The following is a 16,168-nucleotide window of genomic DNA, read 5'->3' on the forward strand; positions in this document are numbered from 1 at the left end:
TTTATTCATTTTATCAGTACGTTTTTGTGTTGTGCCATCGTTGCTGAACAGGTTGTGTTAACCTGTTTTAGCCACCTTGATAAAGTCAGTCGTGCTGACTGACGAAACGTCGGAAATACAAAAGCTAGTTATCATCTTTAACATCAGGAGGTAACCTAGTAAATAGTCACCAGAAGAACGCAAATTACTTTTATTATAAAATGCCTGGTGAACAGTCTCTCTCTGTTTTTAAAGCAAAATATGTAGCAACTGAAATTCACATTCAGGAAAATTTTTAGTTAAGGAAACTCCCATCTCATAAAATAGAAAATATATTGAATAGAAAACTATTTTTGTTAATAATAAATTTAATAAGAACATTGTGAGTGACAATAGGTTATAGGTTTAGATTAAAAAAAGTTACTCTTGAAGAGTTGTAGTCAATAAGTTTTGTTATTATTATTATTGTAACTGTCTCCGCCGCCAGTGTAGCCAAATCGTTTGGCATCCGCTGGCTTCGATCAGTCTTTCAACAAGGTTGATAGGATCTCCATTCAGTTTTGTCCTTTGCGATGTTTTGCAATCGATGGAGATGTGGTGTGCTGAGCAGGGATCCCAGGCCAGCTTTTCTGATGTCAGATCTCAGAAGTTGTAATAAGTTGGTACGGTGACGTCCGGTTCGGCCTTGGTACTTTTTGCTGCCAATTATTGCAAATTCAAGAGCTTTCTGGGGAGGTGAGTCCTGGTGAAGTCTCAGAATGTGTCCAAACATGTTCCATCTCATGGTGGAGATCTTGCAAGACAATGGTTCACTGGTGCATATTTTGTAGAGGTTTTTGTTCGAGATAAGACTGTTTGGCCAAGTATGACCAGTTATGACACGTAAACATAATTTGTTTTCACTACCTCAGGTGATTACAACATTAAACTTTATATTTTTTCATAATTATTGATGTATCAAAATTAGTTCTGAAGTAACGATTTATCTTGAGATGTTTACTTTTTTTAATTGCTATATTTCTAATTTTTGGTTAGGCTTTTTTGCTAATCAAGCATATTTTGTAAGCTATCTGAGTTGGGTTAAATACCTGATTTTCATTAGCTGCGGAGCCATTTTGGTCCGGACTTTGAATCTCATAGTTTGTTAATTTCTGTGTTGCGGGACTGTGCTGAGTTGAGTAAAGTGCATTATTTTGTTGTTTGGAAAGTGAAATTACTTTTTTCATTTTCCACATGGACCTAACTGTGGCAGGAAAGTTTGCATGAATAAAAAGCTTAACTTTTTTGACATCTCTAACAAACCCCAGCGACATGATTTTAATGCAAATATGCCGGACGCGAGCGCTAACGCTTGTTCGAAACTGCTCACCTTGTCGTAGTAGCCTAACTTGACTGAATTTAAGACCGTATCAGACCCAGTAGCGTTAACAGGGAGGTCCAGAAGGTACGTTTAGACCAAGGATGATTTAGGGGCCTACAGTCTTTCCAAGAGGTCTGAGAATTTGACGAAACTACAGTGTATTTCTTGGATATAACGCGTGTTTCTCAGAAGTGTTTTGTTTTGTGACCAGATGTTTGGTACATGGGCGCCGATCCCTAGTGAACATCGGGGACATGTCCCCACCACCTTTTCATACGTCCCCACCATCTTTTTACATTATTTTTGTATCGTAAAGGAAACATATTAACCGAATGTCGCAATTTTACCCGTCAGACGTTTAAAATCTATTGAAAGGAGGGGATAACATTTTTGTTTTATGTGAGTAAACCTCAACCGTAGTACAAATGTTTTATATAGGCGGAGAAACTCAGGTGCAACTCGCAAATTGTATCTGTTTTGGTTACGCCAAAGCCAGACAGTGCAGAGTGTTAGAATTACTTAGAAAGAGTCGTACAAGCATGTAGTGCAGTAGGCTTAGCTTGTGTTACTTTTGTGTGAGAAAAATAGATTTTTTTGAGTTATTATTACATTGAAGTTAAGGGCTGCTGAAACGTCTTTGTCGGTTTGGCAAAAAAATGTATATAAGCCAAATCAGCAGTTGGAAGGCTGGCAGGCAGCTTTTATGCTTTTTTCAATTAAAAAAACTCTTACCCTACCAATTTTTTTAAAGACTTGTCACGTCCCAAAAAGAACCCAAATCGTATTCAGTATGGCAATGGTCATCATCCTTAACTTCAAACACCAAAGACGAAATATCGGTCAGAGTATTTTGCACTCATGGACAGCGCGCAGCAAAATGTTACTGACTATTTCAAGTCGACCGATCTTGAGCACTACAAAATTCTACTAGAATCACTCTTTAGTGGAAAGCTACAATCACATGTGGTAGATGGTTATCCTGAGTTCTCTCACACAGAGTCTCTTGCTCAAGATTTTCGAATGATATTCAAAATGATACAATCCGCTGTTTGGTGGCAAACGTTTCCGCAATTGGAACTTTTTGTGTGACTTTTTCTCATTTTACCAGCCAGCTCGTGTTCAGTTGAATGGTCATTTTCAACTTTGCGACGTGTCTTAACTTGGTTACGATCTACCATGACACAGAAACGACCAAATCATGCAATGGTCTGGCATGAGCAAAACAAAGCTTTGAATTCGATTAACCTCCATGACCTCTCCAAGGAGTGCAGGCATAGGCGTAGCCAGGGGGGGCAAACGGGGCCATGGCCCCCCCAAATTTTCAAAGTTTGGATTCCGAAGTTGAACCCTTTGTTGAAAATATAATATAATTTGTATAAATTTATATTGTTTTCCAAGACATTTGGCTATTAACACCCCCCAGGACTTGTTTTAGACACACAGAAAGACACCAATAAATTTTGCAAATCGTACATCGCGCAAAGTTTACGCGATTTACGCTTCTTTTAACTAATCTGTGGAAGCAATTTCAGAATCGCTTACTCTGTAGAGTTTTTGTGTAGCTGAGTTTTTTGTGTTCTCTAATTTTAGCCGCAGTTTTTGCCCGTTTGTGTGTAGATAAGAGCTACCTTTAATAAGTTAATAGCTGTTTATCTGCTAATAAGTTTCATACAAATATTACCCTAAAAGTGTTTCCAGAAAGCGCTATAATCCATTATTTAAGTGTAATTTTGCAAAAATTTTCCGGGGGAGCATGCCCCCGGACCCCCCTAGAATACGCGTGCCTTCGGCACGCTCTAACCCCCACCAGCTTTATTGCTTCCCTTGCTTAACCAACCAGGATGCGCCACTGCACATCAGGTGGCAATGTCTTAAATCAAACACTTCGTCGTTCTCTTCAATTCATCAAATATTTGCCCCCCCCCCAAAAAAATTTTCTGGCTACGCCACTGAGTGCAGGACTTCGTTTTTAATTCGTCGAAGACTCGTTGCCGAGTTGCAGTGTTTGGACGACTGCTGTCCAATGTTGACACTGACAATTAAAATATATATAGCCTACATCGAATTAGACTTGTATCTGCTGTATTTGTTTGTTTATCAGAACAGACCTCCGATCTTTTTAGCTCGCTTCGCTCGTCGCCCCTTCCTACCTTTCCTAGTAAATGTCCCCACCAATCTTAGAGAGCGATCGGCGCCCATGGTTTGGTACCAGGCCTCAAACTGTCCTCGCAATAACGGCCTTGATCACAGCATCTGGGCCAATCCGATAACTAAAATCACCAGCTTCAAATTTAAACGATACATTTCAACAACCTTGCAGCCTACTAAGCCTTTATGAGACAACGCTAACCCAGAAAAAATAGATATGAAATAAGCTTAACAAAAAAAAGAAAATTGTTTTTAACACTTGTTTTTTGTATTTAATTTTTGAAAGATGACAAACCACTTTTGTACATTTCATCCAGTGATCTGATTTTTCACAATTTTTTTCAAATGCCGTTCAATCCGATTAGTGTTGTTCGGCGTATCTGTTTAACTTTTTAAAAACATTTTGACACGCTCCAGTCTAGCATCTGTTCCCGTTTAAGAGCTTTTTGACATGATACGTTGCAGCAGGGGCGTAGCCAGCACGAAATTTTGTGCGGCGGGGGGGGCAAATAACTTTTAGTACTTTTAGTATTTAACTTATAGTATTTTTGCATATTTGAGTGAGTCCGGCAATGAGTCACCAAAGGCGGAGCACCCACAAAGAAGTCTGGGGGCTTTCCCCAGAAAATTTTGAAAAAATGACTTGTGGATTCTGAGGGTGCTTTCAGCCTAAAGTAATAATAAACTTTGTCAAATGATGATGTAATAGAGTAAGAAATTTCTATTCAAAATATTTCCGGGGGAAATTTTCCCCTTTGCCTCACTCCCCTGCGTTCGCCCCTGATAGGTTGGCTCAGGTTATCTTTCCGGGTAAAAACGGCACATATCTGGACAGAACGTAGTTTATGAAGAGTATCATAAAGCAAAGCCATACGAAGCAGCCAAGCACACAGAAGCCAAAGCTTGTCATTGAATTGCATTTGACAACCAAGATACCAACGAAGGGTATGTTAATTACAGATTAAAGTTGGCAATCTCTTAAAACAAGGATGAAAGTGCATCGATGTAAGTTTGTAAATAATACCCTTTATCGAGAGAATACCATACTAAGATTACAATTAGTAATTAAAAGATATGCAATATTTGAATTTTTTAAAACCGTTGCGTTGTTCTTTCCTAATCTGACATTCATGCACGAAATTATAGCCAAATATCAGATGTGCAGTCTCCCCCAGGATATCGGATCTCGTGAGCCAGTACTGGGCCTTTAGGTTCATTTCCAAAGTCGACAAAGACATTCTTGTTCAGAGTGAGACCGCCATTCTCAGTGTCGATATCAACACGCACCAGAAATGATCCTGCCCTGTAAAGTACACACGAGAGCTTAGTCAAACAGCGTTCCCTTTGCAAAAGACAAAACGTTGAATCTTCGAGCAACCATGCTTCGTCAGACGCGTTATTTGTTTAACAACTTGCTGGCAAAGCTCGGAAACAATGGAACAATGCTTTTTCAACTCATTGCAGCGATTGCTTCAACCGATAAACCGAGACGTCTTTCTATACTTTTATTAAACGTGCAACCATGGCCACCTAGAGATACAGTTTGATTTCTTGCCTTTTACAGACTTTTCAAAATTTTATCAACGCTTGGTATCTGTCTGAATGAAATTTTATGAAAATAATATTTTAACGTCCTTTGTACTGTCTTTCCCGGGTGACATCATGGACTTAACATCACCGGACTTTGAAAACCCAAGGCAATTTGATTCAGAAAAAAATTGACAGCTTGATTTAATAATAACAGTCCGATTAAACGTTTTTTAACTTACTTTTGCGCATTTTTTACTGTTTTCTCAAGACAAAAAGTATAATTACGAGTCAGCAAAACGTGAAAAATCTATGTTTGAGAAAATTTCAGTGAGACAGAAATGGTCGTAATGCAGGTTGCATCTCCAGGTAGCCATGGTGCAACCAAACCGATTTTTGAGGCTATAGTCTTTCCAGCAACACAAATGTCATCTGTCAAGATGGAAAATGTTATGACGTAAGATAAGCGGATAATAAACTCATAGTCCGTTGACATGACTATGATGCACATAGTTTATATTCAGCTGTTGGCTAGAAGAATAATACAATTCTTAACCGAAAATTGTTTTCTGTCTGGAACTACTTGCCAGTGCGATCGGCTGTAAACAAACCAAAGCTTGCACAGACAGAAAGAACAAGGAACAGAAATTTGTTGAAAATTTTAGATTGCAAAGTTTGAAAAAAAAAATTACTTCATCATCTTGGGATAGAATTGCTTGTCCCATCCGCTGTAAAGGGAGGTCGTGACGTATAATCGTTTGCCATCCAAACTGAGTTGCAGCATTTGCGCTCCACCTTCAAGAACTTTTCCGCCCAGGACAGTCTTTGGGGGTTGTCGTCGCAATTCTTGATCTTCAGTCACCTGCAGCGAATAAAGCAGTGAAGACTTCTCAGATGACGTCAGCACGCACTTTCCGCTTTTTAAAATTGACAGCCAGCGTGGCTTGAGTAAACAGAACTTCTCTACTGGTGTGATTGCTCATACTCTTTGAAACGACATTCGTTTCAGGCAAAATAAAAGCAAGACAACAGAACTTTACGTCAAAGCGAAATTTGGTTCTGTTTGAAATGCTTTTTGTTTCAAACTATTGCTTAAACGGAAGAGTACGGTAGGTTACAATTTCTGAACTGCTTTTGAAAGACAGATTGAAAGATGGCTACTTACTCTAACATCGCCACCTTCACAAATGCATCCCCCAATGAACACTTGTCCAACCAACTTGGGATTTCGAGTGTCTGTGATATCATATTGGCGAACGTCTCCATGCAACCAGTTGGAAAAATAAAGATATTTGTCGTCCATCGAAAGAATAATGTCGGTGATCAAACCTGAAAACATACAGAAATTAAGCTAGAAAAATTTATTATCATAAAGTAGGTGAGATCAATATTTCTTATATTTTTCTTTGGCATTTACGAAAAGTTAGGCTATTGACACTGTTCAGTGGCGCCAAGACGTTGTAAAGAGAGTCAAGTAATGGTTTCACAACGCATGCATGAGGTATCGTTAAAATTATGCGGTCGCGAAATTTAGTACAGAGAGATTTTGAATAATTGTAAAGGTTTCTTATAAGCATGCTTTTAAATTAAACGGAGACCATAACCATTTTCATCTTATTTCTAACAGTCCAATTAAAACGGCCCAGGACTGTTCATAAGTAGGCTAGAAATGTAGCCTTACTAACAGGCTCAATCCGTCTTCGCTGATAAGGTAACTGTAAAAGTGGACCCTCCTCTTTTATTACACTTGCATCAAACATATGTTATTAGTATTAAAGTTTATCCATTTTGACAATTTCATGTTTTTCTCATGGTACGCAGGTGAAGTCATTTGTGACACCACTGCCAGTGAGTTAGGTTATATGCGTGTAAGGATGTCACGAGATGTAGTGTCCGCTATCAAACATTCACTGCTGGCATGATGATAGCAAGGCTAAATAGCCTGTCTTGTCGCTAGTCACATTTTTCGAAAACAGTGGTCCATTGCACACGTAGAAACAACGGTGAAATATACTCGTATTCATAAAAGTTTTTAGATTGCGCAACTATCAAGGTTACATAATCTGCAAGTTCATATTAAGCACAACGGATGTAAGATAAAGCTATTAATAGATTGGAAAATATCTGTTTGCTTTAAGGCACGAATGAATGCTGCAAACGCTTACCAGACCATTGTTGCTACGTAGCATCGGTAAATGTTTGATTTATATTGCTTAAAAAGTGAACAAATTTTTCAGAAAAACCTGTTTTGAAGTAACAAACATGCCCCTTCAAAGTAAAAGTGATGGAAGGTTACCAACCGAGTAACAAAAGACCTAAATAAAGAATCTGCAGTCGTTTTTAATCACTTGCATTATGATAGCACGTCTAATTGTGTAACTTACCTGGCATAACAGGTAGTGCCCAGCCTTCAACTTTCTTTGGCAAAACACTGATCACTTTTTCTGCTGCCCAGTCGCCTCTCTGAAAACAAAATAATTAACTTAAATGAGACAAACACAGGTTCTTCTTGTGTGACGATTTGTAGTGCTTGTGCAAGTTCTCGACATTCTTTTTGTAGTATACTTAACGTCTAATTAATCTCTTGGGCTAATCTAGGGTTTGAATTTTGCACCACTTTGCATGCATTCGTGATGATGAGTTTTGCTATGCAATTACTTAAAACTACTTTTGTCAAAAAGTGTTCACTGTGATGCTAACTTTCGTCTGAAACATCGGCAGGTAAAGCATCAACACAAAATTTAAGCATACGGTGGTAATACAAATACAATAAATTTTATTCGATCCATGGTACTCTCTGCTATTTCTTGAAGCATTAAAGCAATCTGATTCTTACCACAGTTTTGTAGAATCTAAATATCGTACTACTAAAAGCACATCCGACGTAACCCTCGGTTGCTGAAGGTTCGTGTAGAAATCGAATCTCCAGTGGAATTTGTCCATCTGGGCCAAGCTCTATGTCCTTTTGAAACACAAAATGTTTTACTCATCTTTGTATATGTAGGCTATAGCTGTTAACATGAGAAGTCAATTGTCATTGTAGAATGTAGATAGATTTAAATAAGTGAAAGTGAAGTGAAAGTGAGTGTAAAATTTTTGTTGTTAGGTCAAGTGAACCTATAGCGATTTACCTGGATCAATGTATGTTTTTCCCAGTCCCAAACATGAATTGTGCTGCCGTAGTGCCCTGCGCAAGAAAAGATTTCACCGTCTGACAAGAACTTTCATAGAAAGCATGCGGTATAATGACAACGATTGTGTAAACGCTGTTAACGAAGGAAAGCATCTTGCCACGTATCAGCGATTTGTTGAATGCGGTGAACTAAACACAACACAATTTAATTTCCCATCTGTACTCTATTCGCAGAAAGATTTAAAAATTCCAAATCCAATATATTGTAAGAGGTACGTGGCACGCTACTTTCTATCAAAGACAAATACAAATTGTTAAATATCCTACTTATCAATGTAAAAATTACTATGGTGAGAAAATGGGACAAACGCCCCATTAGCGCCATATGGTTGAGAAACTACGTTTTTCATTAATGCTGCCGAGTGCCGAATAAAATGCCAGGTTTCTCTTTTTATCCAATCTCTGGTGACTCCACAGTAGATAAGGTAAGCTACTGGCTACGCTACTGCACAAGAAAGATTCGGGTGAATCTATGTAATGGAAGTGGCTATTGATTGAATCGTATCATCTTGTCATACGAGATAATTTGTTATTTATAATAGGTAAGCAGTGTTTATTGACACTTACAATACAGTATCTCAAGTTGGTTTAAATATCTTATAACCTATTTTGTATGTTTTGTTCAGCAAATACATATAACGAATTAGCTTGGGTGCAGTTAAATTAAATTCTTTAAATCGTAGGCCACAAAGACGTCATTTTTTAGTGAGCTTTCGTACTTTTTTCGCTTAACATAAAACGTATGACCTGGTAGCCTAAACTCTACATTACGCACAGTTGTTTACAGATTCAATCATTTTAAAGGTAAACTACGATCGAACACAATCATAGCTTTATCTAACATTCAAGATGCGTTTATACTGCAAATTTATCATTGCAGCACCCAGTTTCTTTCGATCAAAAGCTGGGCAAAGCAAGATCATGAATCGAAATAAAGGACAGTCAGGCCCCCATTGTTGAAACTACACAGTAATGTAGACTTTTCTTAACTAGCACAATGCTTAATGCTGTCGTCATCTACTGCAATGTTTGCTTTGATATTACAGAAAGTCAGACGCGTGAAGAAATGATCACTCAAAGTATACACGGACAGTATGCTTTGCAAAACGTTTAGGGCCAAAAGGTCCGTTTCTGTTGGATGAGTTACTGTTGGTTGTAGCAACCAATGGTTATAAAGTGGAATGACCAGACACTTGCCTTTATACTCTTGATGCTTTTAATAAGTTATTAAAACTACATTGATAAAAACATAAAATTGTTAATGTTTTTTTTTTAAATACGGTTCATTAATTCACAATTCAAGCCGATATGTGACATTAGCATTGTAGCCACCGACCATGCGCAGAAGACTATGCACAATGACATTGTCAACGTTTTGTACATATCGCAAAAGAATAGATGTTTTTGCAGGGAATAATAACCTGTATTGTAGGCTATAATATATTGCTGCGAGTTAATGTTTCATGATGGAGTGCTTTCAAAGTACACCCCATCATATGAGTAAATACAAAAAATAATGCAGCAGCAGAAAAACCTCCAATGCAAAAGGAACCGGCTGCATTACTACCACTTGAAACATTACAAAATTTCAATGATGAATCATGTACTATATAATAACCCCAAGCAAAAATTTAGCTGATCGTTTTTTCACAACCGATAGCTCAAAATGAACAACTTGATACCTGCTGTGACATCATCTGGATTAAATCCATGAAACAACCTCTTTGGAGTTCCCCACTCTGTGCTGATCATGACATTATGCCTTGGTTGGTACCAAAAGTCGTATCCAAACTTGGTGTTGTGGCCGGGTGCCTCCCATTGGCCTTCTAACTCAAACGTTTCCGAATCCAAAATGATAAAACCCCCTGAACATGCGGAAGTTTTCGACTAGTTTTAATTAATTGCAAAACGTAACTAATCAGTTTATATCGCTTATGTTTTGTCTTAAAACCAGATATGATGATGTTACAAAGATATAAGCAATGACACAATACTTTACCTTGTGAAAAAGTAAAGAAGTATTCTTATTATGTTATGCATAACCACAAAAAGTTAGATGGCCGGTTTTTTTTAGACCGCTTTTAGTTTAGAAAATTACCTCTTTAGCTCTATAAATTATTTCACTCTCGACAAAGGGTGAGTATTGATGCTAGACAGTAATCAGCCAAAATAAGGTTTGTAGCCTAGTAAGTCAGGACTAGTCACTGAAGGAAAGATAAGCCCGTCTCAAATTTAACCAATCTGCTAAGGATGTCAAACACAAGGACTGCCACTTATTGTACAAATAAATATTTGACACAAACACAAAAAAAGATTTGAAATGACCTTTTCCGTTTCCAGCCGGATCTCCAATGGTGCTGATCATAATCTTTCCTCCTGGAATGCAATGAACCGTATGAGGGTTCGCAAGATTCGTCATGTGGTATATTTCAGATGGTTCAACAATCTGTAGAAAAACACAATCGTTGTCGACCAGTGACGTTCGGTGGCTTAAACCATTGGGAAAGCAACTTGGAAATATGTTGCAGCAAGGTAGTAGGCACGAGGGGCGTAACCGTCGGGCGAAGCCCGAAGGCGTGTTGCCGAAGGCAACACTTCCAGCGGGGGGTCTGGGGGGCCTCCCCCAGAAATTTTTGAAAAACACTTCCAATTTGGTGCGCTCTGAGAGCATTTCCAAAACAAAATCTTCGGACTTTCCCAGTCCGAGGATAAAGATTCAATCAATCAATCAAACTGGGACTAGTTTAGAATGTTGGCTGCTTTTTTAGACTGAGCACAAAAACTTATTGTCAATGTCATCTGTAAGCATTTACGACATGCATTGGACTGGTGCACTAGTAAAGAGCAAATAATTAGCCTATAAATTAAGCTAGTCCATTCTTGAAGAACACAAGTATGTTTGCTCTGAACTTGTGATGTCAGTCTATTGACCCAAAGAATTTAAAAACCACTTGTGCTGTTTCAGTACTGGTTGGTTAATGTACCCTTTGGAATTGCATGTCTTATTGTAGAATCTATGTTTTTTTTGGTAAGAGAACCAGCTTTATTTTCAGCGTACTCAGTAGCCTATAGTTACAAGCCCGAAAATCACTCATGCGTAGAGGCTGTATTCCTTTCGCCTGAAACCAAAAGCAGCCACTATGAGATACGCATGACGTCACTGGGAAAGCAACTTTAACCACAACACCAGATAACACATCTGATTGGCTAAGCAGCTGGTGTCGTTTTGCAAAACGATTGAGGATTGGATAAAACGAAGGCGTTTTTCAATGTAGGGTAAGCAACTTTGAAAGTTGATTTCCCTGGAGCTTCAGTGATGGTTTCTGACAAAAGCGTTTGCGTTAATTGGCATTTATAGGCAAGAAATGCGGTTTGATGAGGACTTAGACTATTCACAAGCGTTACGAGTAATTCTAGTCACGAACACAGTAATTTTCAAGTTAAAATAGACTTGATAAAAATAATAAGAAGTTAAACCTAGAATTCAGTCATTATATTTTGCATAGTTTTCGCTCAGGTAAGCACTGCTTTCCTTGCTTTCCCTCACCGATCGTCACTGTTGTCGACTCAAATAAAGTTTTAAATAAGCTAATACTCTGTTCAGTTCAGCAGGGCATAGCCCTGAGGAGAGACGTAAGAATTTCTCTACAGCAGCGTACTCTTCATATCATGAGAGAAATCAAGGGTTATAGTCGAAGAGGCGCCACTCCGCAAATCGACACCATTCCAGCATGTACGCAGTCAACGTAAAATTAGGTAGGCCACTGACTAGGCTTATTTACCTTTCATTCTTGTAAAGGACAGCACATTTTTTAATCAGCACCAATTTTCAAATACAAAAATGCTCTAAGTACATTAGCAGTAAGTCTGAACACTTTATTTTTTACTGCAAGCAGTTGATAACAGCAAAGCTGTTGATTTTCGTAATAACAATTCTTAAACAATAGCACAATAAAAGCAAGCCCTAGTTACTTTTTCTATTCTTGGTTTTCTTGGCTCTGTGTTGACGTCAATTGCATATAGACGAGACGAATAAAGACCAGGCATGATAAATAGTCTTCGCTTTTTCGTTGGGTCGTGGAAGCAACTGCTGCAAGAATTCCAACCAGTATGATGGATCTCGTCATTGAGATTGGGTACTTCCAATCTATCGATGATCTAACGAAAAAGTTTATAACTACAAGATGATGTTTAAGTTGTTGACACATTGTACGGAAAACATGGCTTGTCAAAAGAGTTTGCTTTGCTCTATTCTGTCTAAAATGTAGTTTTTTACATCCAAATCGTCCACTTGGTCATTTAGGACGATTACCAGTAATGTTGTTTTTTGTTTAATCTGTGTTACCGTATTGGAAGATATTGCAGAAGACCGTTCAATGACGACCCATCAACACATCACTTACCTGGCAAAACGTAGGTGAGTTCTCGTCCATGTCTATCGTAGCCAGGTAATCTGGCTCCTTGATAGGCGTGTTTCTGAAAGTGCACGTATTACACATCAGTAGCAGATCTAAGAGGAGCACTTGGTCGAGTGCCCTTTCAAAATCGAGAAAAAACAGTTCTTTGTTTTAGCAAAATTTTCCCGCTTGCTTTAATCACATTTAACTAACCGCAATTCGTAGTTTTAAATTGGTATTGTCCGTTTTCTGAAAAAAATAGATGGTGACCACAGTCTGTAGACAGTTACTCAACAAACATGTTGGTTGTAAGACAGAAGTAAAACTTCCTCTGTATTGAGTCACGTGTGTGTGTGTAAGGTCAATTAGCTAGTTTGTTTCCCTACACTTCCTGCATAAAGTGATGAATGTAGCTTAGGCAATTATTTCTGTGTTATTCTGTTTACTTGCTTGATCAAGGTAAAGAGAATACGTGGAATTCTACTTTAATCAGACGTTTACTGATGAAACAAAGCCACAACTGCTTCCATAACCTTCAGTACGTTTTTGTGACTTAGATTTGTCTTGTTTAAGTTGATTTGACGGTTGCATTTTGCGAACATTGCATTTTGCGAAGATGCGCCACAAGAAGGTAGGCTAATCGGTAAAAGTCCCCCTGCAAGAATGCTCCCAAAATACCTCTGGTACAGTAAATATCTCTCTCAAAAGTTAACCCTGTATAAATACCGGTATGTCTTCGAAAAATATCCCCCCACTAAATAATTTTACATTTGTATCGAAGAAGAGATATTTACCTGAGGTATTTTATTCGAGGAAATATCTATCAGGATGGATTTTTTCCGGAAAATATTTATTTTTCCAAGGGGATCATTACTGGGGGGGATAGTAGGGACAGTACATTACGGGACGCGCAACTCCGTTGTTCCGCCAACATTAGAAGGGTCAATTGCCAATTTGACATTTTTTTAAAGCTTTGCTGCTGGCTTTCTTCCAACTAAAAACCTTAAATTACTTTAAAACCAACCTCAATTTTCTTATATAACCCATAAAAAGTACATTATTTTGTAAATTACAAAAAAAACGTAACCCTTCTAGTGTTGCGGATAAGCCAAAAGCGGATGTAGTTTCGCATCCCTATGATCTACAATCTCTAGTCTAGGGGATAGTTACCAACATTCTTTCTGAAAGAATCGGTAATCCTATATGTTTGGAGAAATGAAACCAGTTTCAAAAACGATTGTTAGCCATAATACGCTATTAATTAATGATCTTATTTGCAGACAGATTGGATTTTTCTTACCTGTAAATGCAAGGGATGTAAAGCAGTTTCTCCTTTGGCCCGTTCATGGCATCACGTGGGGATGCGTAGCCAGGCCCAGTAGCTGCCTTGCAACAGCATGCCTCCAAATGCTTTGAGATGGTTTCAACTCTAGAGGCTGCAAAAGTATAACTGGCTGATTAACACATCATGGTAAGCTACACTACAAGGCACAAAACCAAAAAGTTTACCAAAAACAACAACCCCAATGTTCTTTCGTAGGCTATAGTTTGCTACAAAGTTGAGCAACAATTATTATCCTACATACTTACTCATTTTTGCCAAACGTGATTTCTTTCAAATGGTTTGTTGTAAGCTAACCTATCGAATGTTCTACCTACTGCAACGCCTGCAAGTACAACAATGGCATAGACTCAACCATGACTCACTGACGGTTCTTATAAGCAAACACATGTTCTGTTTGCTTTAGAAGTGAACAAGAAACTGAGCAAGTTTTACAAAAGTTTTTATAAAGCAAGACTGTGTAAACGCGCTAGCGCAATATACTTGAAACTACCTTCTAAGAGCACTCAAGACCGGCCATCGAATTTCGGTATCTATATTATATACTTGATTTTCAAATTCGTTTTTTCAGCAATCAAAATTTCGAAATTGAAGACTGGCTGGAATGCAGCAAGTCGAAAGCATCGGCTTTGCAAACCTGTTGCAAACAACATTCCCGCTTGTACCTGGGCGATGCGCGAGCTTAATGATTACAAACGATTCTAATTTCCTTCACAAGCAGGTTAACCTTATTTAAATCTAGAAATAAATTTTCAAAATACCAGTTTGCAACGCACAAACACCTACAAATACTTAGGAATAACATTTGATGAGTCGTTATCATGGAAACAGCATATCAATATAATCTCAACAAAACTTTCTCAAAGCTGTGGTGCTCTATATCGAAAGAAAGTGCGTAAATTCCCAGACATTAAAAGCAGTTTACTATGCTCTAGTTCACTCCTACCTAATGTATGGTATCATCTGTTGGGGTCGTGCTTCTAAAACGGAACTGTATCCTTTAAATCTGGTACACAATCGCATAATTCGCTGTTTAAACTTCACCAAGATTAAGGACAGAATTCCCACCAAATCTCTGTTCAATAAAAGCAACTTGCTACAAGTCGAAGACATGTTTTTAATAGAAGTATGTAAGTTTGTTTATAAAAGCAATAAAGGACATCTACCAGCAATTTTTTCTGAGTACTTTCGTCCTTGTAATGAAACTCATAACTATAATACCAGAGGTGCTAAGAAAGATATACTTTTTAAACCAAGAATGCATACAAAGCTTGGTCAACGCTCAATTAAATTTCTTGGAACAAACACTTGGAACAAATTACCGGAACAGCTAAGAAAAATTCAAACAATTAGTATGTTTTCTAAAAAATTAAAACTGCACTTAATGTCTGGGTATAAATTAAGTAACTGATATAGTGCCATCAAACTGTTTTTACTTATTCTCACCGTATCTCGCTAATTACTGTATATTCGCTTTTTCCTTACCAGTATCCTATGCTGTGTTGTATGTATAGCCTATGCCATTTTGTATTTCTGCATCGCTTCTTGTATTCCTGTTTTATATTGTACTGTTAAATTTCGTGTGTGTATTGTTTTTTATTTTGTAATGTATACAATATATATTTGCGTTCAACTCCGACACCGTTCCATGTCAAATAAGCTATGACACCACACGGGTGTGGCAGACTTGATGACCAGTTTGGTCCTTCTGCCACTCCCATCATCGTCAGCAAACATTAAAACAACCTAGTTCACATTGTAATCTTGTATTGTTTTTTTCCACATGTGCTGTTGATGCAAATAAAAGAACTTCTCTCTCTCTCTAACCAAACGTCATGCCTCAGCAACCACACTAGTTCTTTTCGGTGTACGTGACCGTCGCCGGAATGGAGTGAGATCGGCTTCTCAACCAGTGGTGCCACAGCTTGTGTTTCAGCACAAGATCTTGTGTTTTTACTTTTGATCTTGTGCTCTTGTGCTTTCCGATCGATTTTTGGCTAAATCTTGTGTTTTTTAATCAAAGTCAAATTAACAGTTGCTACCATGGTTTGAGTTTGATAGAGAGTTAAGGACTGGCACTAAAAGGTTACCGTATGGTAACTAGGTTTCTGGTACCTTACTTAGGCATATTGACCAATTTTACATATTGAGTTATCAAGCCTGACAAGATTAGCTAAAATTCAATTTCAATTCAATTTATTTTTCATTGCTGGCGCGAACAT

At 38.0% G+C, this 16,168-nt stretch overlaps 1 protein-coding gene across 1 annotated transcript; it reads right to left on the bottom strand.

Annotated features, from left to right (window-relative positions):
* Window positions 1–4,315: 4,315 nt before the first annotated feature.
* On the bottom strand, window positions 4,316–14,316 carry LOC145787372 (methanethiol oxidase-like). The gene is made up of 12 exons (XM_082599103.1): window positions 14,195–14,316; window positions 13,905–14,040; window positions 12,611–12,683; window positions 12,180–12,365; window positions 10,533–10,653; window positions 9,890–10,072; window positions 8,146–8,201; window positions 7,851–7,976; window positions 7,399–7,477; window positions 6,180–6,343; window positions 5,707–5,876; window positions 4,316–4,790 (listed from the first exon to the last, which is right to left on the bottom strand). Exons 1-12 carry the CDS (start codon window positions 14,196–14,198, stop codon window positions 4,628–4,630), a joined length of 1,461 nt encoding a protein of 486 aa, XP_082455229.1. The 5' UTR covers window positions 14,199–14,316; the 3' UTR covers window positions 4,316–4,627.
* Between the last annotated feature and the right edge of the window lie 1,852 nt (window positions 14,317–16,168).

This window comes from Aplidium turbinatum, chromosome 18, assembly GCF_918807975.1.
Source record: "Aplidium turbinatum chromosome 18, kaAplTurb1.1, whole genome shotgun sequence".
In the NCBI taxonomy this organism is placed as follows: Eukaryota; Metazoa; Chordata; class Ascidiacea; order Aplousobranchia; family Polyclinidae; genus Aplidium; species Aplidium turbinatum.

Coding starts and splice junctions, on each gene's coding strand:
- LOC145787372 (XM_082599103.1), bottom strand. Junction 10,073..10,532: donor TCCGGCTGGAAACGGAAAAG/GTCATTTCAAAT, acceptor CCGCATGTTCAG/GGGGTTTTATCATTTTGGAT. Junction 4,791..5,706: donor TTCTATCCCAAGATGATGAA/GTAATTTTTTTT, acceptor TGTACTTTACAG/GGCAGGATCATTTCTGGTGC.